Source organism: Vidua chalybeata, chromosome 2 (genome assembly GCF_026979565.1).
Source record: "Vidua chalybeata isolate OUT-0048 chromosome 2, bVidCha1 merged haplotype, whole genome shotgun sequence".
Taxonomy (NCBI): Eukaryota; Metazoa; Chordata; class Aves; order Passeriformes; family Viduidae; genus Vidua; species Vidua chalybeata.
In genome coordinates this window covers 98641996-98662670 of record NC_071531.1, presented here as the reverse complement: position 1 = coordinate 98662670, position 20675 = coordinate 98641996, and the positions used below count along the sequence as shown (strand labels likewise).

The 20675-nt window shown below is 38.7% G+C and overlaps 1 protein-coding gene across 7 annotated transcripts in view; it reads left to right on the top strand.

Annotated features, from left to right (window-relative positions):
- Positions 1-20675, top strand: part of FNDC3A (fibronectin type III domain containing 3A) — a 111035-nt gene that overhangs the window by 75456 nt on the left and 14904 nt on the right. For all 7 annotated transcript variants that reach the window (XM_053934323.1, XM_053934318.1, XM_053934319.1 and 4 more), the window contains 10 exons: positions 935-1092; positions 2249-2308; positions 6210-6348; positions 6814-6867; positions 7479-7603; positions 10815-10989; positions 11600-11686; positions 17360-17498; positions 19085-19153; positions 20423-20541. In XM_053934323.1, the coding sequence (XP_053790298.1) occupies positions 935-1092; positions 2249-2308; positions 6210-6348; positions 6814-6867; positions 7479-7603; positions 10815-10989; positions 11600-11686; positions 17360-17498; positions 19085-19153; positions 20423-20541 (1125 nt within the window). The remainder of the gene's footprint in view (positions 1-934; positions 1093-2248; positions 2309-6209; positions 6349-6813; positions 6868-7478; positions 7604-10814; positions 10990-11599; positions 11687-17359; positions 17499-19084; positions 19154-20422; positions 20542-20675) is intronic.

Below are 20675 nucleotides of genomic sequence, written 5' to 3'. Positions count from 1 at the left end.
CACCTGAGCTGCGAATCCATGCCTGCTGTGCCCCAAAATGCTGTTGCACCAGCTGGGGTGCACAGCATCCATCAGGCCTGGATGGAGGCAGCAGTGGTTAGCAGGGCAGTTTTCTCACACTGTCAGGCCAGATTTTGATCATCGCTCTGTTTCACTACAGCATCTCTTACCTCCCCCATTACCAATTTTCATGCTACCTCTGCACTTGTAAAGCTGATGACTTCTGTGTTTCAGGAGTCTCCTTGTGATTCTCTCTTTCCATTTAACCCACCTGGGGGTCACTGCCCTTTGGCATGATTAGTCTGCTGGGACCACTTGTTGGATAGCTGGAGGTCACACACACTATGACCTCCACATATTCCACACACATACTGTGACACACATACTCCTATTTCTGTCACACCAACTGTTCTTATCCAGGCCTTTTTGCAATGGGTGGGGTGCTCAGGCAAACACCACCACAGAAATTCTTCAGGTTATTGTCTCTATGTGTATGTACATGGACCTTGTGAACATGCCTTCATCTCCCTATATTTCATAAGAAACAAGAAGGTGTTAAAAAAGTCATAGTACGAGTGGCTTCCAAGAAAAAGGTGCCAGAAGCATGGTTTAATGAAGTGCCCGATGTCCCAGGATGTGCTTTGCCAACACTCTGGTCCATGTTTCAGCAGCCCACTGGGTGGCGTTATGTACCGACAGGCATCTCTGCCCTCAGCCCCCTGCCTGGCATTGCATTTTTCTCATGGCATTCCTTGCATTTCCAACCTGATTTCATCTGTAAAAATTAGTTAGTAGCTAGTGTATCAGTATAAATACTCTGATTTGCTAATGGTATGTGATTTTCCTGTCTCTTCTTTGATCCTTTGTGGCAAAGTAACTTTTATATACAATAGCATTTAAATGGCAGAGATCTCAAAACTTTGTGTTTGTACAGGTATCTGATATTCAGGCAAGAACAGCACTGCTGATGTGGTCCCCTCCATCCAGTGATACTGGAGAAGACACAGACAAGAATGACATGCCAGAGGTTTATACTTATGAAGTGATGATTTCAAGTACTGGAAAAGATGGAAAGTACAAAACTGTGTACATGTAGGTGTTGGCTATTTTTAGTTAGTCACTGCTGCACTGAAATATGTGGCTTAAAACCTCATTAAAAATCTGCAGAAAGTTAAATCATTAGGAGGTTTGTGTAACTTCTGTTTTGAAATTAGCTACCTTTTTTTTTCAGTAGAATTAGTTTCATTTTATTACTGAAGTCTCTGCCATCAACTGGAATGTAAAGATTTTGTTCTTATATGTTGGAGGCATATTTTAATACCAACTTTTGCTGTATTTCAACCAGCTGCACTAGACACCATGAGTTCTCACACAGTGAGACATACAAGTAGTGAGAAAAAGAAATTGTATTTATTACTTTTTATGTCAGCACATGCTCCTCCTCCCAGTAAGGTGCACATGCTCCTCCTTTCACTAAAATTGATCTTGGTAAGAGATGGTCTTCTGATACGAAAAGAAAAAAAAGCAAATTCACACAGAAGGCAACTCATAGCAGTAGCAAAGCAAACAAAACTGTTCAATTGTTTCATTCCTAACACAATGATTTTCAGTCAGTTTTTTGCAATTTGGAGAAATACGACAGTAAAATATAGAATGAAGGTTATAGAGCTCTCTAACAGTTATAAACCTTTGTATCTAGCTAGTTTATCTTGGTCACCTTCCATGGATTTTGTGCAATTGAAATTTGAGTATCCCTAGTCAAGAAACTGTCTTTGCTAAGATAAGCTGATGTCAGTAAAAGCAGACTAACAGATGTTATTTTGGTGCCTTTTCTGTTTCCTAAGCTCTAACAAGTAGGTATATGCAGTCAGGTACAGTTTTGGATAATTGTTTTTGCAAGGCTGGACTGAGCTGCTGTAGGCTACAGTACTTCAGTGGGTTTTTTGAGTAATACATGCATACACATGCAGCTTGTCTTACTAAGTAAAGAAGAAAATAATTGCTACTCTTTAAAAAGCAGCAAACAAAAAAGTGCCCTGAAACCACCAGGGCAAAAGGACCCGAGTAACACAAGAAGCCTCTAAAATTCAGAGATAAATGCATTTACACATTGCTGTATTTAGCAAAAGAGAAACTCTTAGCAAATACATTTCATAGAAGGTGTGTTGAGTTAGATGATACACATCTTTTTTTATAAATGTAGGGAATTCTGAAACAGTCTTTAAAGCAAACTTGTATCTCTTTCCAGTGGAGAAGAAAACAAAGTTACTGTAAATGATCTCAGGCCAGCAACTGATTACCATGCAAAGTGAGTATCTCACTTTCTCTTCATGAAATTCAGTGGAAATGTTTTGAAAGTTTCATTGTGTATTTGCCTAAGTCTTCAGAGATGGTCTTAACCACTTCTCACCCTCTTTTGAGTCGCAATCAGCATTTTTGACTTAGCTGACCACTCAGTCTGTTTTGGACAACATAAGAGATTGGTGCACATTCATCCTACATTCATGGTCTTTCCTTTATGCTAGCATAGGCACCTTTTTCTGTCCTTGGAGCCAGGCACAGATACTGCTTTTCAATTCTCCGCAAGCAGCAAAGTACCTTGCCCTGGAAGATGCTCCCTGCTTGGCCACCTGGAGGTCATATCATGCTACTTTTGCTCGGCTCCAGTAGATCAGTAAACCTGACCCCATATGCATGACAAAATGTGCTCAGTGTAATTCTACCCTTCTAGCATAATTGACTACTTCAGTAGGTCAGAAGAAATAGCATAGGATTGGGAAGATGTTGTTAGGTGTTGTTCTTCCCTCTTTTTTTTTAATATTAGAGGGTCATCTGGAGCTGAACTTGGCAAGGGATGCAAAGACTAAGGGCTTCTATAGCTTTGCCAGCCAGAAACAAAGGTCAGAGAAAGTGTATCCTCCCAAATGAACACAACTGGAAAATTGGTAACTATGGATGAGGAAGACGCTGAGGTACTCAACAACCTTTTTACCTTAGTCTTCACTGACAACTTCTCACACCTCTCCAGTGGATTGGCAGCAGCATGGGGACTGAGGGAGGAAAGTCCCTTCCACAGTGAGAGAAGAACAGGTTTGAGACCACCTGAGGAACCTGGATGTAAGTTTCCATCTGATCAGATTAATCCCAGAGTCCTGAGGGAATTAGCTAATGTAGTTGCCAAATGCTCTCCATCATATTTGAAAAGTCATGGCAACCAGGGGAAGTCCTGTGTGACTGGAAAAAGGAAAACAGTGCACCAATTTTTTTAAAGGTTAGGAAGGAATACTGTGGGAACTACCAACCTGTCAGCCTCACTTCTGTGCCTGGGAAGATCATGGAACAGATGCTTCTAAAAGCTATGCTAGGGCACATGAAGGACAAGGATGTGATTCAGGACAGCCAGCACAGCTTCACCAAGAGCAAGTCCTGCCTGAAGAGCCAAGTGGCCTATGATCAAGTCCCCCACAGTATCCTTCTTGATGGATGAAGAATTGGTTGGATGGTCACATTCACCGAATAGTGGTCAGTGGCCCCATGTCCAGATAGAGATTAGTGACAAGTGGTGTCCCACAGGGGCCTGTCTTGGACCAGTACTGCCAGGTATGTTCATCAGTGACACAGGCAGTGGGATCGAGTGAGTTTCCAGCAGAGAACACCAAGCAGTTGCAGTGTCAGCCACAAAGTGGTGCAGTTGACACACCTGAAGGACGGGATGCCATCCAGAGAGACCTGGACAAGCTTGAGTAGTGAGGCCATGGGAACCTTATGAGGTTCAGCAAGGCAAAGTGCAAGGTGCTACCCTTGGGTTGGGGCAGCCCTGGTATCAACACAGGCTGCAGGATGAAGGAATTGAGAGCAGCCCTGCCAAGAAGGATGTGGTGGTCCTGGTGGCTGGAGAGCTGGGCATGACCTGACAGTGTGCACTTGCAGCCAGCCCAAAAAGCCAGTTGGGTCCTGGGTCGCATCAAAAACAGTGTGGCCAGCAGGGTGAGGGAGGTGGTTCTGCCCTTCTGCTCTGCTCTGGTGAGACCCCACCCAGAGTGCTATGTTCAGCTCTGGGATCCCCATCATGAGAAGGACAGTCACCTGTTAAGAGTAGCACTAAAGGAGGGCCACAAAAGTTGTTTAGCCTGGAGAAAACTCAGTACTTAAAGGGGGCCTGTAAGAAAGATGGAGACAGACTTTTTAGTAGGGCTTGTTGTGATAGGACAAGAGATAATGGTTTCAAACTAAAAGAGGGTAGATTTAGACTAGGTATATGGAAGAAATTTTTTGCACTGAGGGTGGTAAGATACTGGAACAGCTTGCTCAGAGAGATGGTGGATGCCCCATTCCTGGAAACCATTCATGGAGAGGTTGGGCAGGGCTCTAAGCTGCCTGATCTAGTTAAAGATGTCTCTGTTTATTGCAGGGGAGTTTGGACAAGTTGACCTTCAAAGGTCTCTTTCAACCCAAACTACTCTGTGATTCTTGATTTAAAAAAAAATAGCATAAATACAGCAGTTTACAAATAAATAATATTGCAAAGGCAGAAATGAAGGCCTCCTTAAAAAAAGTGCCTTTTCAGGAGGTAATGGAAAGTGTAGAGTACCTTCTTAGACATAACTGAATGTCCTGCCTCTCTTGACTGTGTGGAGAACTTCAAGATCCTTGTGTACTGACTAAGGGAAGCAATTTAAAGGCAGCTGGTAGGAAGCACAGGGAACAGAAGTGTGTCAGAGAATGGGTCCAAATTAACAATGTTCTGCCTCCTTCCACATCAAGTTGAGGGTAGGATTTGCCTCATACTATATAGCCTTTTTGACATTTGCTCAAGTGGGAGAGCTAGGTTCCCAGCCTTTGGTGTGAAGGGATCTACACCTCCCAGAGCTGTTTTCCAGAGTATTGTCTTGGTTGTCAAACTGTATGCAAAAGAAGGTTGGTCTGTTCTTATCACAGCCCTCATTTAATTTGAGCCCCTGTATTGCCTGGAGCACAAGGTCAGAAGGATGAATGGTAAGTTGGCTCTAACCTCTTTCATATGAAAGTGTTTACCAGTGATTTTGTTCCTCTTTTTAGTAGCATTTATATATTTTATCCAGCAAGGTTGAAATTGAAAATTCATGGAGCATAAGGGTCAGTGCCTAGAAATTTTTTTTTCTGTCTATGTCCTCTTCTATCAGGATACATTCCTATTTTTTCTTGCTTAATTCTGGTTGTTGTAGGCAGTATGTGGGAATCAGTGGCTTGGCCATCCAAGTTGTTCCAGAACAGAGTTCTGCCACTATGAACACTGCAGAAAATCAACAAAGACTGGAATGACCAAGATAACTGACATATTACAAATTTGCAACTGTAGGCAAGCACAAACAACTTTGTGTTCAACTTTAGCCACTGTTTGAATGTCTTCTCTCTGTGAAATCTATAAAGCCAAATTCCCTGTGACTTGCTGTTCATGCATCAAAAATATATCAGGATTTTTTTATTTTCTTAAGCTGGCAACTCAGATCTTATATTGGTAATCAGAGGAAAGGATCTTTTGGAGAGTTTTGGTTTTGGGTTTTTTTTTTTTCAGAGGAACAGATGAATAAGAAGAAAGTAATGTGCCATTGACCCAAAGAAGAAGCGAGGCATAGCTGCACAGCTTAGGGGGCAAGGGGGAGACGAGATCATTATCATGTATTTCCTTTTGGAGACAAGCTTTTTGAAAAGCAAGACATTTCTCTTTGAGACAGAAGCAAAATTCACTCTTTTGAAGTATGTGGAGAGCTAATTCACAGCCTTACTAAAGGAAAGGACAAGGTGAACACAGCAGGACACTCATTGGAGTGCAGAGGATACTCTGGAAATACATCAACAGCTTCGTTGTGCTCATCTGATGAAAGCACTTGCAGAAGAATTATTCATAATATAAGTTTATATCTCCACAACAGATAATGAGCCTGCAAAATGCTACCATTATTTTCCAGCCAAAGTACAGTTAATAACAGACATATTTCAAATATAATTGTGAGATTAAAGCCGACTGATGATAATGATGTACATCCGAAGTAAAGGACTCTTCTTTCCTATTGCTTCTATTGACCAAGATGTTTCCTCCAGTTATTTATTTATAACAGTGATATTTTAATAATGAAGCAGCAAGGCAGCAACTTAATTCCAAATGCTTGGTTTTCTTTGGAAACTATACAGATTTTGAAATATAATGTTATTGACTTCTTCCACTTTAGAGTCCAAGTAGAATGCAACTGTGTAAAGGGGAGCCCTTCAGAAACAGAGAGTTTTACCACAGCGAGTTGTGAACCTGATACTCCAAATCTGCCCAGGATAACTAATCGGACCAAAAATTCTCTTACTCTTCAGTGGAAGGTGAGGATTGCTTTACAGCCCTTAAAATAAATATTTTAAACTCTTCAGAATTGTTGCAGATTTATCAATAAAATACCAGTTTGTTGAAACTGAAATTTTTGTCAAACCTACTCATTTGAGTCACAGTTGTCTGATTGGAAGTAGATTTACTGGGTTAAATGTGGGCTTGAGTAAAAAGAGGAGGATTCACAGAAAAGCAATGAGTCTTTGAAGGTAAAATTACTGAGTTCAGTACCCACTGCATTTCAATGACTGAATAAGAAAAAAAAAAAAAAAAAACACAAACATGGAACAAACATTCACTGTATGGCAACTAAACTAGGACTGTCTTGGCAAGTGAAACAATTAGATAAGGGGAGCATTATTTGTCTTCCACTGTTCTTCTCATGGTTTGGCCCATACATGTATTTTTTAAGTGGTCTTGTATCCAGTTAGAATTCTAATTTTCTTGTTTTACTGTTACAGGCATCTTGTGATAATGGTTCCAAAATCCACAGTTACCTTTTAGAATGGAATGAAGTAAGCAAGTTATTCTATTGTATTTTTAGTCTTCTATTTTTTTAAGTAGCTGTATGTGACTGTGCATGTGAAGTTGTGGGAAAATTAAGATTTCTGATTAGAAGCATGTGACGAATATGTAATTTCTGAAACAATTATTAAAATAATGTTACTGTTCAGTTTTTTTCCTTGGGGAATATAAAATTAAAGGATCTTAATTGCATGATTCTGCCACTCTTAATAGCGGCTTTATAATGTAGTCCAATACCATGTTCAAGAGCTGACACGGAAGGGTCATTTTCCTGTAACAGTCTTTCTTTTTTAATAAATGGGTGGATCAACTATGGCCCTCAATGATCTGGCAGTCTCTACCTAGACAGCTATCCTGAGATGGTAGAGGTGTAGTATCTTCATGTCTTTTATTCTTTCAGCCCCAAGGAACTGGGAAATGGAAAGGAAGGAAAAAAGCTGCTAATTTAATACAAAGTTTCATATGCTACTGCCTCACCATATGGAGATGCTTGAGTTGTATTTAATTTCAAAAAGGGATTCTACTTCATTTTTGTGTGTACTTTAATTGATGGATGCATATGTAATAAGGTGAATAATATGATTAACTTATTACTTTTTAGGGAAAAGGAAATGGAGAGTTTTGCCAGTGTTATTATGGTCAACAGAAGCAGTACAGGATCACTAAACTATCACCAGCAATGGGGTACACCTTTAGGCTAGCAGCCAAAAATGACGTGGGAATGAGGTAAATACTATTACATACATAAATATGGAATGCATATGCATGCATGTGCTACTCTAGAAAAAACATGTGGTGCCATTTAAAGAAAAAGGTCTTCTGTCAAAATGGTCTGGAAAGGAATATAAAATATATAATATTTCAGTTGGGGGGGACCTACAGTGATCATCCAGTGCAGTGCTTAGTTAACTCACAGTATTGTGATTGGGTTATTCTTTTTGCAGATAGCCTTTGTGCTATTGGGATATTGTCCCTTCATCTGTCTGTTAGTCTCCTGTTACCCTGAGAAATAGAATATGACATTACCATATCAATGAATTCTTTGGATGTTCTAGCCCTTATTATCAATGTTTAAGATACGTGGTTCATACTTTTAATTGCTACTTTTCAGATGTTATAGAGCACCAAATTTTGTTTTGAATTTTTGAATTAATGACATGTGACTTCAGTGGAGAATATAAGTAAGACCTTGAAAAAAAAACATTTTGTGAAGTTATGCTTGCATTACTGGGTGCATTAGTTCTTGAGTGGGCTTCTTGGTCATCAGGCAAAGCAGATGCACCTGGCTAACAATCACACTACCAGAGCTCATCTCCTTTACAGCAGACTCCTAGTGTCCATGCTACCTAGTAGTACTTGGACCTTGAGGTCCTGTGGGGCATAAAAATGGAGTTTCCCTCACCATCAGCATAAAATTGCTTTTTGTGTTCATTTTTTTGAATTCAAATATAATGAACATAGCTCACTAAGGTGGTGTTTTTATGGCATGAAATAGAGGATGTGTGTTGTGTGTCCTTTATCTGGCAGAAGGAGGTGCTTGAAGCAACCATGCCTGCTTGGCCAGTGTTAAAGAACAGTGTAAAGAGTAGGGAGCCAGACCCAGGTCACAATTCATGCTGGGCAGAAGGAATCTGCTGCAGACTATTAAGTATGTGAAAAATACAGCTGGCTCAGGAGATAGGAGGCGTGTGCTGGGAGGCTTTGGAGAGTACTCAGGGAATGCATTGCATAAAGTGCCTGTTCCTGTATCTTTCCTTAAGTACCTGCTTTGTGCTACTGTCAGAGGACACTGTAGTGGACTAGAATTACTTTTGGTGTGCTCCAATAGTCTTTATTACATTACTGCTTTCTGGATGATGTTCCTGGAATTAATTATTCTCTTGAGTTGCTCCTGGATTTTGTCTTGCTGAGATTCAGTTGGAGCTGTTAAAAATAAAGACAGGAAGGGAGCTGGCAGTTAAGCAGGGTCCAGTGCTTGGGCTCTCTTCCTGTTCCCCTTTTACATCTGAGTGTAGCTGTACCCTCTAGGAATAGCTGCACATATTACAGATTCCTCCAGCGTAAGCTTAGAAGACACTGATCAGTTAAGTACCCTTCTTAAACTAATCACACTGAATAGATTTTAAAATCAGTATTTCATAATCTTATGAAGATGTGCTTTATTGTCTTTATGGTATTATTTAATTAAGAAGTCTCTTGAAATAATATTTATTAGTGGAGAGTGCCTGTTTATGCCTTATGAAGAATGTTGAAAACATTAGGCATCTGGAGACAGAATTTTGTCTAAATAATTTTACCAAGAAGAACAGATACTTTTTTTCTCTGAGTTACTAATGTTTAAATTTAATTCTAACCTACATGAAACAGTGGCTAAAGAAAACTGGAAAAATAAAATCTATTTTCAAAGATAGTACTGTACTTCTGAGGGAATTGTTTAATAGTCGTTCAAATATGGCTGTGGCTGGAACCCTTAGTTTATTTCAGTATATTTTTGGAGTGGTTCAAGCAAGTTTAGAGATTAAATATTTTTAAGATGTGGGTTTTTTACCTTATATCTACTTGTAAGGTGACTCCTTCAATAGTTTGTTTTGGAAAGAGTTAGACATACTACTTGTATCTAACCTCTCTTGGTGCTTTCTTCAGGCTGCCTACAAAATGTTAATTTTTTTTTTTAGTAAATATATTGTAGGTATCACTTGATTTCCATTCCAGAAATTTTCTTGCTTGTGACTTTTTACAAGAAAAAAATTACTACTACCACAAATTTGGAAGTTTTCTCTTGTTTTTTACTTTTTCTCTTCTTGCTGCACATCTCTTTGGCAGTTCTCACAGACAATATGTCTGTTTTCTGTGCTATCAACACTCTTGATAATGTGTTGTCTGTAAAATTTTTTTCCTTTAAATGCCAAAAAATACCTCAATGCAGACCAAAATTATAACATGTGCATCACTATAACATAGGTTGAGTAAGAGAGAAAGTGAAATTGAGTTACCTTTTTAATGAGATTTTTCAGGCAAGTTTCAAAACGCATGAGATACTTAACTCTGGTATCTTTGTTTCAGCGATACAGAGGGTTTTATTTTCAGGGCTTCCTGATGGTCACTTAGATAATCCTCAACTTTTAGATTAAAATTACATCTTTTTAATTAGTTTCATATGGTTAAAAAAACTAGATTAGCTTTAGGCTTGTGATTCTTCAGATCTGATGTAAAGCAGCAAAGCCAGCTGAGAGCAGGTGGGGCTTTTTAGTCTAACTGGATGCATGTCAGGCTATCTGTGCAAGCATACTACCTGTTCACTGACTTTTGCATTCCCCTGTTAGACAGTAGCTCTTCATATGTAATTCGTTTGTATTTTCAACACCAGGTGTATCTAATCTAAATCAGATAAGGATAACAACTGTCTTAGGAGATTTACTGGTATACACTCTACTTCTTTTTCTGCAATAAGACTTTCATTTTATCAACTCTTAAAGTAGCTCACCACTGAGTGAGACTATTCTATTATTTTCTGAGTCTCTGGAGAAACCAGTACTTCAAAGTAAGCTCAGAACACATAAGCAAAGTTTGTTTTGAGGTCTTGCCTAAATGTTTTTATGCCTTCATGTTTTCACTTTGAAAAGGAAGGACACTGTGGTATTGCATATAGAGCTTTAGTGTTTTAGAATACTGAGTTAATAAGAAAAAGCAAAATGTTTTGGTTATCAAAACATTGTAATTATACAAAGGAATCTTTCAATTATGAACATGTTAACCTTGTTCAGATATTTTGTTACTGACAGACTTATGGGCAAGTTAAGTTGTTTGCATGTAAGAGCTTGCAATTTCCATTGTGCATATCTCCAAGAAACTGTCACAGCTGTGTTCAGTAAGAATTTTGTTTTTTAGCTATTAATTATTGTGTCTAGTTAGTTTACATACTGTCTGTTTTAAACAGTGATTTTAGTGAAGAAGTCCTGTATCATACCTCAGGCACTGCCCCAACCACACCAGCAAGTCCTTTGCTGATTAATGCTGGAGTTACTTGGTTATCCCTTCAGTGGACAAAACCCTCAGGAACACCATCAGATGAAGGAATCTCATATATATTAGAGATGGAGGATGAGAACTCAGTAAGTTTAGAATACTTATTCTCACTGTTTGATACATTATTGTATTAGTGTAGCAATGATTATTTTTGCTAGAATATTCTACAAGGAATTGTATTTTCTGAAATTAAGCTAATGACTTGTTATTGCTGTGACCAGGCCACCTAGCTTTCTTTTTTTAATTGTGTTTAGTGTCATTAAGCCCCATTTCTGCAAAGACTTTTAAATTGCTTATAATTTTGTATAATTTTGTGAATTTGTGTGTGCAAGTTAAGGCTTTTAAGAGCTGGATCAAAGCAATTGCATCATGAAGTGTGGTCCCTCTAGATGTCATTTCAGACTAACAACATTTGTTTTAAAATGAGTACTGATCTAGTCTTTGAAAGTGTTAGTGAAATTTCCAGTGACACTGTATTTATCTTTCTTACTGATCTTTTCTCCTCTCCTGATTGGAAAATGGTTAATGAATTCACATCTCTTAAAAAAAATGTGGTTACTCAATGAAGGTGCACTTATTATTTTGTCAGAGAAGCATAATAATTACAGTTTGAAACAGTTATTTATTTGTATGAAGTATGTTAGATCCTCTGGTCTGCAAAGATAATGTTTCAAATAATGCTGTTTAATTCTGCAGGGATATGGTTTCAAGCCAAAATATGATGGTGACGATCTTACCTACACAGTGAAGAATTTGAGGCGTAGTACAAAATATAAATTTAGGGTAAGATTTTTTTCATATGTTTGGGCACCAGATTAGTTTGAGATTGACTCAGAAGTGGGGAGGCCCTTTTTTAAGGAAAGTTGAATTTGATGCCAGTTTCTTACAATTTCAATCTCTTAAAGCTGTCAGCTGAACACCTGCGTTATTGTTTCTGCAGAAGCAGTAAGAACCTCTGCAAGGGTGTAACACAGCTACAGGTATCTTGACATTCCAAGTCAAAAGTACATGTCCCTTAACAGCTGGGTTTTTTTATTTGGCTGGTTTGTTTTATATACATGGGTGATATTACTGAGTGTAGCTATGGGTTCTTTGACAGTAAACACAATGAAGGTGTTAGGGTAAGGAGCAGCCTTGATACAAAAAAATTGTTAGGAAGTCATCCATATTACCATAGTGCTGAGCCTGTTCTAATAAGCTTGAGGGCTGAACTTTTAGTTCAGGAAGAAGTCTGGCCAAACTATGAGCTTTTGGGTGTGGTTAAAAGGTAGAAAGAAGCATACTGGCCCTGGGAAGATGATAAAATAGCCACCAAGGACTACAGGAACTTACCAGGACAGGCAGAGTTGAAGTAAAGAAGGCTTAGGATCAACTAGAACTGAAATTGGCCAAAGATAACAAGAATGACATAAAATGCTTCATCAGATGTGCAAGAAGTAGAAGCACAGGGGATACATACAGAGGCCATTCCTAAACAGGGCAAAGAGGCTAGTTACTAATAATGCCAATAAAGCAGAAGTTCTCAGTACCTTCTTTGCTTCTGCCTTACCAGCATAACTGCACCCCAGATCACAGGATAATGTAGCTGTGGCAAGGCTGGGGTTTGGTCTCTTGGAAGGGCTCAGTCCACTTCTGGATGTTAAGAGAAGTGGCTGACATTGCTGCAAGACCCTTATCTATAACATTTGAAAAGTGATGCAGGTCAAGAGATATCCCTGATGGAAGAGGGCAAATGTAATACCCCTATCTACAAGAGGGGCCTAAAAGTGGACCCAGGGAATTACAAACCCATTAATCTTACTTTAGTCCCTGGAAAAGAAATGGAAAAGTCTTCCTAGGAAATACTACAAGCCAAACAAAGCAGGCAGTTGGGAATAGCCTACTGCAAAAGTAAATGATGGCTGACTAGCCAAGGTGACACTTCCAGCTGGTCCAAGGAGATGAGTGGATGTTCTTTACCTGAACTTCAGCAAGCATTCAGCAGTTTCCCCCAGCCTTCTACCTGGCCAAATTGGCAAGACACAAACTGGATAGCTGGTATGTGAGATGAGTAGAAAACTGGCCAACAGGCTGCACTCAGAGGGTGGTGATCAGTGGTTTCTAGTCAGGCTGGTAGCCTGTCTGAACTAGAAGTTCCTAGGGATAGGAGGCCCCATGTGGGAACCCAGGGCACAGGGAATATTTCTCTATCTGCTCTGAGGGGTCCTGACCCCCAGAGAAGCACGGGCTTTGACCCTCATTCATGGAGAAAGCTTCCAAAACTTCAAGATAGACTAGAGTCCACAAAAGTGTGAAATAGATTATAGAGAGTAATATAGCATGACACTTGGGTGAGAAATTTAGGTTTTGGGATTTTTAGTATGTTGTAGATGGGAACAAGATGGAGGTTTTAGGGTGGAGGCAGGTTGGTCTTTGTGTTCTTCTTCTTCATGGGTTTGGGTGATATCTTGTAATTGGACAGAAAAGTCCACCTTGTGGGCTTTGAGGGATCAGTTATTGGGTTAAAGGGAAAATAGTCAAGGTGTCATTTCTTAATTGGATAGTTTAGTCTTAAAAGACCTTGTAACAAGAGATTGTTAGCCATTTTTGCGGTGTTTTTCCAGCGCACAGAGTCTGGTATAGACGGCATGCGAAACTTTAGATGAGATAATAATAAACAAGAATCTGAAGACCAAAAAAGTCCTGTGTGTCTCCTTTTCCTGACACAGAACCACTTCAGGAGGGTTTCCCCCTGACAGGGGAACCCCCAGGGAGGGGCCCAACGTGGGGCCCAGAAACTGATAGCCCCATGCTGTTAATTTTCACAACTGATCTTGACAATGGGATTGAAAGCACCTTCACCAGGTGTGCTGATGACACCACAGAGTGGTCAGATGAATACATCAGAAGGCAAAACTATCTTACAGAAACACCTAGACAGGTTAGAAGACTGAGGTAGTAAAAACAGTACGAAGTTCAACAAAGACAAGTGCAAAGTTCTGCACCTGGGCTGGAATAACCAAGGAGCCCACTATAGGCTAGGAGCAGCCTTGCTGAAAGGGACCTTCAGGCAAACTGGATCCTGGGCTGACTCAGCAGTGGCATTGCTAGCAGAGATAAGAGAACTTCCCTGTATTCAGCTTGTGTCAGATCACACCTGGAGAACTGTGTCCAGTTCTGATCCACACAATTCACAAAAGACAGGCAGAGTGGGAGTTGGTCCAAAGGAGAATCGCAAAAATTATAAAAGGGCTGGAGAACCTGCCCTATAATGAAAGTCTGAAGGAATTACATATTTTCTCATTGGAGAAGGCTGAGAGGGACCTCATCACAGGTTGCCAGTACTTAAAGCCTAACTACAGAGAGGAGAGAGGTTCTCTCTTCACAAGGAGCCACCTGGAAATGACAAGGGGCAAGAGTGCAAGGTGCACTGGAAGGGGTTTCATGTTGGTATAGGAAAGAAATTTTCCATGGTGAGATCAAGTAATCACTGGAATAACTTCCCCAGAAATGTGGTGGAATCCCCATCACTGGATGATTTCAAGATGTGACTGGAGAGGGTGTTAGATAATCTCAGCTAGGCTCAGTTTGCCCTGAAGGGTTGGACTAGATGATCTATTGGGTCCCTTCCAGCTTGGGCTATTCTATGTTCTGAGTCACTCTTGAATAGTTGCTTGGGTTTTGGAACAAAGCTAATGTCCCACAGTATGAATCACAGAATCACTTAGGTTGGAAAAGACCTGTAAGATCAAGTCCAACTCTTGAACCCAGCACTAAACTATGTCCCTAAGCAACATATTTGCACATCTTTGGAGTACCTCCAGGGGTGGTGACTCCACCACTTCCCTAGGCAGCCTTGCCAATGCTTGACTGCTCTTTCTGTGAAGGAGTTTTTCCTAATGTTCAATTTAAACTTCCCCTGGTGCAATTTGAGGCACAGTCAGAATAACCTTATCTGTCTGCAAGTGAAAAATATTGATAGCTGTTGTCACACATACACCTAAAATACTAAGGAAGAATACTAAGTAAAATACTTAAGGAAGAATTGGGAACTGATGAAGAAGAGCTTCTCTTTGCAATATGAATGGCAATAGTTTAAGTGTTGATTGATTTGAGTTAACACTAAAGCACATAAATACTCCTTTTCAGATGATACTTTGCACTTCTGAATGTGATTTTCTTGGGGGTTTTGCATAACTTAGTATTTAAATAATTTAAAATATACAAGTTTTTTCTAGCACTATTACGGCTACACATGAACTAAAGAATAGCTAATTCTCTTGAAACTAGCTTTTGCAGGACATGAACATAGTCTTCCTTTGAAAGTAATACTACACATGATTCATACTCATTACTAGTAAATGTATAGTTACTTAAACATCCTAAGTTTCTCTTTAAAATAAACTCCAATGTTTATACTCTATTTTTATTAGCAAAACAATAAACAGAAATCTCTGTTCACTCATTCATGGAGCATAAAGGAGAAACAAATGTTATGTTGATCAGGTCTTTAATTTTTATTATACAGAGGAAAGACTTAATTAGTAGTAATATTCCTTAAGGCTTTTGAAAGAAGCTTTATAACCATTTGAAACCTTATTATAGTACGTAAATGCTAACTGCCTGTTTAACTTGATTTGTAAGGGCACAAAGACAACCAGATGATTATTAATCCTGTAAACTGTATTGGGAGACTTAATGTCTGAGAGACATGTTAGCTTGCATTTCCTCTTCTCAGTCTACTAACATCACTGCTGTCATTTCAATTCTGCTCATTTTTAAAACAGATCTAAAAGCTGAAAAAACATCTTTTTTTTTTCTAGGTGGTTTAGCTTTTTACTAAACTAAACTACAAAGTAAAGAATAACAAGAATTTGTTTTCCTAGAATCACAGAAAGCTCTAGGTTGGAAGGGACTCTTAGTGATCATCTGGGTCAAATTTGTATAGAAAGCCAGGCCTTATCTTAGGCAGTTCAACCCTGTCCCAGACCTGTTGAGCTGAGATTTAGGTACTTCCAGCATTCAACCACTTCTTTGGGCTGTCTATTCTAATGGTAATTAATTTCTTTTCTTATATCCAGCTAGAATTTCCCCTAACACACTTTGTGTCTGCTGGCTCTTGTCCTGTCATTACAGATCCTTTGGAATGCAATGGCTTCAACTCTTCTGTAACAGTCTCTTAGGTGTTGGAAGGCTGTGATTAGATTCTTCCCAATGAAACTTCTTTTTAATCAGGCAGAATGAAACAAAGCTTTTTTGCAATGTCAGGTTCTCTAATCCTCTGATCATCATGCTGGCCCCTCTTCTGAACTCTTTCCAGTTTCCCAGTGTGTCTTGAACTGGGAGGACCAAAACTGGACACAGTATTCCAAGCATGGTTTTAAAAGTGCTGAGTAAAGTGACATAATTAAATCCTTTGTTCTGCTGGGTAAATTCTTGCTGATGCAGCCCATGACACAATTTCGTTTTGCTACTGTCACGATGCTTTGCTGATTAATTTGACTCCTACTCAAATGCCAATGTCCTTCTCAGCAGAGCTGAAAAAACTGGGTAGAGTCAGACCCCAGACTGTACTGGTGCTGGGATTATTCCATCCCAGGTGCAAGACTGTATCTTTGTCCAGAGCTCATACAGTTCTTGTTCATGAAATACTTCAGCCTATCAAAGTCTGTATGATGGCTCTTCTTTACAGCATATGTTTGTCTTCTCCTAGTTTGGTGCTATATGCCAATCTGGGAGCATCACTCACTCCTGTCATCCAGATCACTTCTAAAGATAATGAATAGAATCTGACACTGGATTGGCTGCTGAGGAAATCCACTCATGCACAGCTGCTAATTTGCCTTCAGACCATTAGCCAACACCCTTTGAGCCTGGCATTCTGTCAGGTTTTCTACACCCATCTTGTTGTCCATCTCTTCTATCTTAACCAGCTTGCCTACATAGATGTTGTGGAGATCAAACTAAAATTAGGGTAGATGATGTCCCCAGCTCTCCCCCATTTGTTAAGCAAGGTGTTTCATCATGGAAGCACTCCGGTTGGTTAAACATAATTTACCCTTTACAAATACAATTCCTTGTCCTTCACATGACTTTCATGACAACCTTTGCCGTTATGATCCTTGGGACAGAAGAGTTTATAAAATCCCTTTGCTGTTGTTAACACAATCTACTCATATAAACACTTCTTCTATCTCAGTATTTCTGTAAAAGAAGGTGCTATACTAGCATGGGGGGGATTTTTTAAGGATTTGGTTTTTTCTGGAAATTTGTATGCATTTATATTTTCAGTATAGTGATTGTCTAACTATGGGACTAATGAAAATGTAAAATGAATGTATATAATAACTTTAGTTTTTGTGCTAATTTATTATGTGTCTGTCTAGATATACAATATAAATTAATTTGTCCATACCATAAACAGTGAATAGCGTACCACTATCCAATGCATTTATAGTATTTTTTATATATTTGCAGGTTATTGCTTATAACTCAGAAGGGAAAAGCAGTCCAAGTGAGACAGTGGAGTACATTACTTGTCCAGACAAACCTGGAGTACCTTCAAAACCAACAGTGAAAGGAAAAATTCATGCACAGAGTTTTAAAATAATTTGGGGTAAGAATTTTTTTAGAGTATTTCTTCTGATATATATAATATTTTTTATACAACACTTCAGTCAACTGAGCAATTATGATCAATTTATATTGAAAAATACTGACTCAAAATACTTAGTGTGGCAGTACAGCTAATTATATGGGACGAATAATATGCTAATTGTAATAGGGACTGTTATTGCAGAGGACTACAACACTTTAAAAAGTGTGGTTAATTGATCTACTAAGAAGTTCTGTTTCTCTGGCACAAAAAGTAGGTGCATGACATTCCGGGTCCTTATTGAAAGAGAAAATTGAAGTTCAGCCTGTATCTTCAAACTATTTGGTTGTGATAGATAAATTTTTATTCACTAAGGATGTTGAGAAACTTGTCCTTAAGCTCAGGAATTTTTAGCCTTATGCTGTAAAATAGGAGAAGGTTAAATAATACTGTGCAGTGCAGTACTTTAGCAGAAAATCAAACAGTTAAAGATTACATTTATTGTCACTTCTTACCTATTTCCATTTAATAGTGTGTTTAATTCTTTAGCATCAATAATAAGAAATTTACCTGTAGAGTACAAATAGTACTCAGCAGGTCGAGTCTTGTACCTTCCCAGAGTGCTTTGCTACATCAGGACCTGATACTTGATCTTTTTTGTATGATGCATAATGCATGAAGTTATTAAAAATACCTGATTTGTATATCAAAAGCTACCTAAAATATCAATCTATATAGAAAACTTATAATAGTCTTTATTTGGAACAGTGATGCTCTTTCTATGTGGTAATTAATGTGACCATTTTATTTTCCATATGGAGTAATTTCCTTCAAACCAAAGAAGAGCTATCTGCCATCTAAGTCTCATTTTATTTAGCTGGCATTTTATGATACATAACTCTTACCTAAGAGCGAACATCATTTCATCCAGCACAAGCATAATGTGATGTTTAGGCAGGAGTACCCTTCTGTGTTGACATATAATGCTGTCTTTATATTTGTTCAAAATGTTGTTTTACATTATTTTAATTTTGCTGCTTTCTAAGTCATCTTTGAGAAACAGGATTATATATCAAAGAAAGGTCTGTAGATTTGTATCTTGTACATGAATACTGTACCAGGGAGGATAGTGCACTCAATTTCTAGTGATACATTAGAAGTTAAGAGATACGTTTTCAGTGTAGAACTCTTAACTATTTTATTTTGTCCCAAAATATTTAGGTTTTTGAAATTCGGTCCTTAAATAATTTCAAAATATTTTTATATACAAATCCGTATGATAATTTTTCCTGTCTGCAGTCCAAATTACAGGACCATTAGAGTCTGTGTCCCTGAATCCATACTCAGGCACTTGAGACTGAAATGTTTGCTGTGGCATCTCCCAGGGGCAATTCCCTTGTCCCTTCTCCTGTACAGAAGGGCTGAGAGCTGGCTTTCACACAGCAGGACTTGGAGTGATTTGCTGCTTGCCTGGACTAGGACGCTCTCTGTCTAAATAAGCACCCATCTCCAGCTGTCTGTTGATTTTGCCATTGGGAAATCGTCCCCAAAAGCTATAAAGCCATTTAACTTACCTCGCTTAGTTGGAATATTGCTGGTTTTTATAGATCCACCAAAAGACAATGGAGGAGCAGCAATACATACATATGTTGTGGAAATGTCTGAAGGCTTAAGTGGTAAGTATTAGGATCATACATTGGCATGTGTATGTGGCTTGTGTGGGGTTGTTTTTCCTGTCTCTGTGTGCATGTGGGAAGAATAAAATATGCATTATGACTTGGAAAGTTAGTGCCAGGGACTGACATCAAAAAGAAAATAGAGGCACACTGATGCTTGTACTCAAGAAGTTCTTTTTCTCTGATTTAGAAAAGAAAGATGCCACAAAAATTCTGTGACGCAATAGAAGCTTTTTGTTTAACTTCCTAATTAGGTCTATTCAGTTTTGGAAATGAAATGACACATTTTTAGGGCAAGAAGACAAGGACATGTAGCTTTGTTGTCTGCATGGCACATGAAAGAAAAGCTTGTACTCCATTTATCACTATTAGAAGAGAACAATGATGCAGCTGGGGTAACTTTTTGCTATTTGCTTTTCTGTTCTTTCATACAGAAAGGAAACTGACAGTATTTCTAAATTGGACATAAACCTATCTTGCTAAATTATTTAAAAATCTAGTTAAGTAGCCTTACTGAGTTCAGAAACACAGTCACATCAAAAATGAAAGTTGCAACTTCTCCAATGCTGTGTCAGATTAAGACAGAGCACTGCCCCCAGATATGATGGGAGCCCTGGAAGTCAGGCTGTTAGTCTGTTGCTTTCCTCTCTCTGTCTTGTGTCCACATTAAGCCACTTTTGGAAGGATGCACCCAAGTCTTTCATGTAAATTTAGTGAGCTGTGCATTATGTTTCATTCCCAGCCCTCTAAATTCTGTGGTGTATTGAGTTGTTGGAGATTTAATTAAAAGTCCCCATGTTCCCTGCTTAATATCTTAAAAAGAAAGAGAATGCTAAAAAGAGTTTCTGATTTAAGAGTAGCAAATAATGGAATGGAACACAGGAACAAACTTAATCAATTGTAAACTGTAGTTACAGCCTGCAAAATGATAATATGAAGTTTGTTATCCATGAAAAATTTTACTTTTGTATCTTACCTGTTTATTTGGTTATGATGTTGAATGTACTTGCTGACCCAGTAAGTTCTTTTCTATTTAAGGTAAATCCCAAATGAGGAAGTTATTTCACTTCAGCAGATCTACACCTAGGAAACTATCTTTATGAAATTATAAGATCTTCCAGGAAATTCAAAGCAGTTTCAGTTTCTATTTTTTTTAATAAACATTAGGCACACACTTATTTTAGTGAAATTAGGGTACCTGCTGTGGCTGGTACTGAAGTGTGGCAAATTACACTTTGGTTCATTGCACACTTATTCCTAACCTTTCAGGAAACAAGTGGGATACAATATACAGCGGAGCCGCTAGGGAACATGTGTGTGACCGACTAAATCCGGGCTCTTCCTATCGGCTACGTGTGTATTGCGTGGGGGAAGGAGGACAAAGCACGGTAATATCAGCTAATATTTTTATTAAATAAAATCTCTCTCTTTAGAAAATCTGGTCCAGTAGATATTTAAGCAAATATTGTGCAGAAGTGCCTAACAAAATAGCCATAATTAGAACCTCAGAGAAGTTCCAATA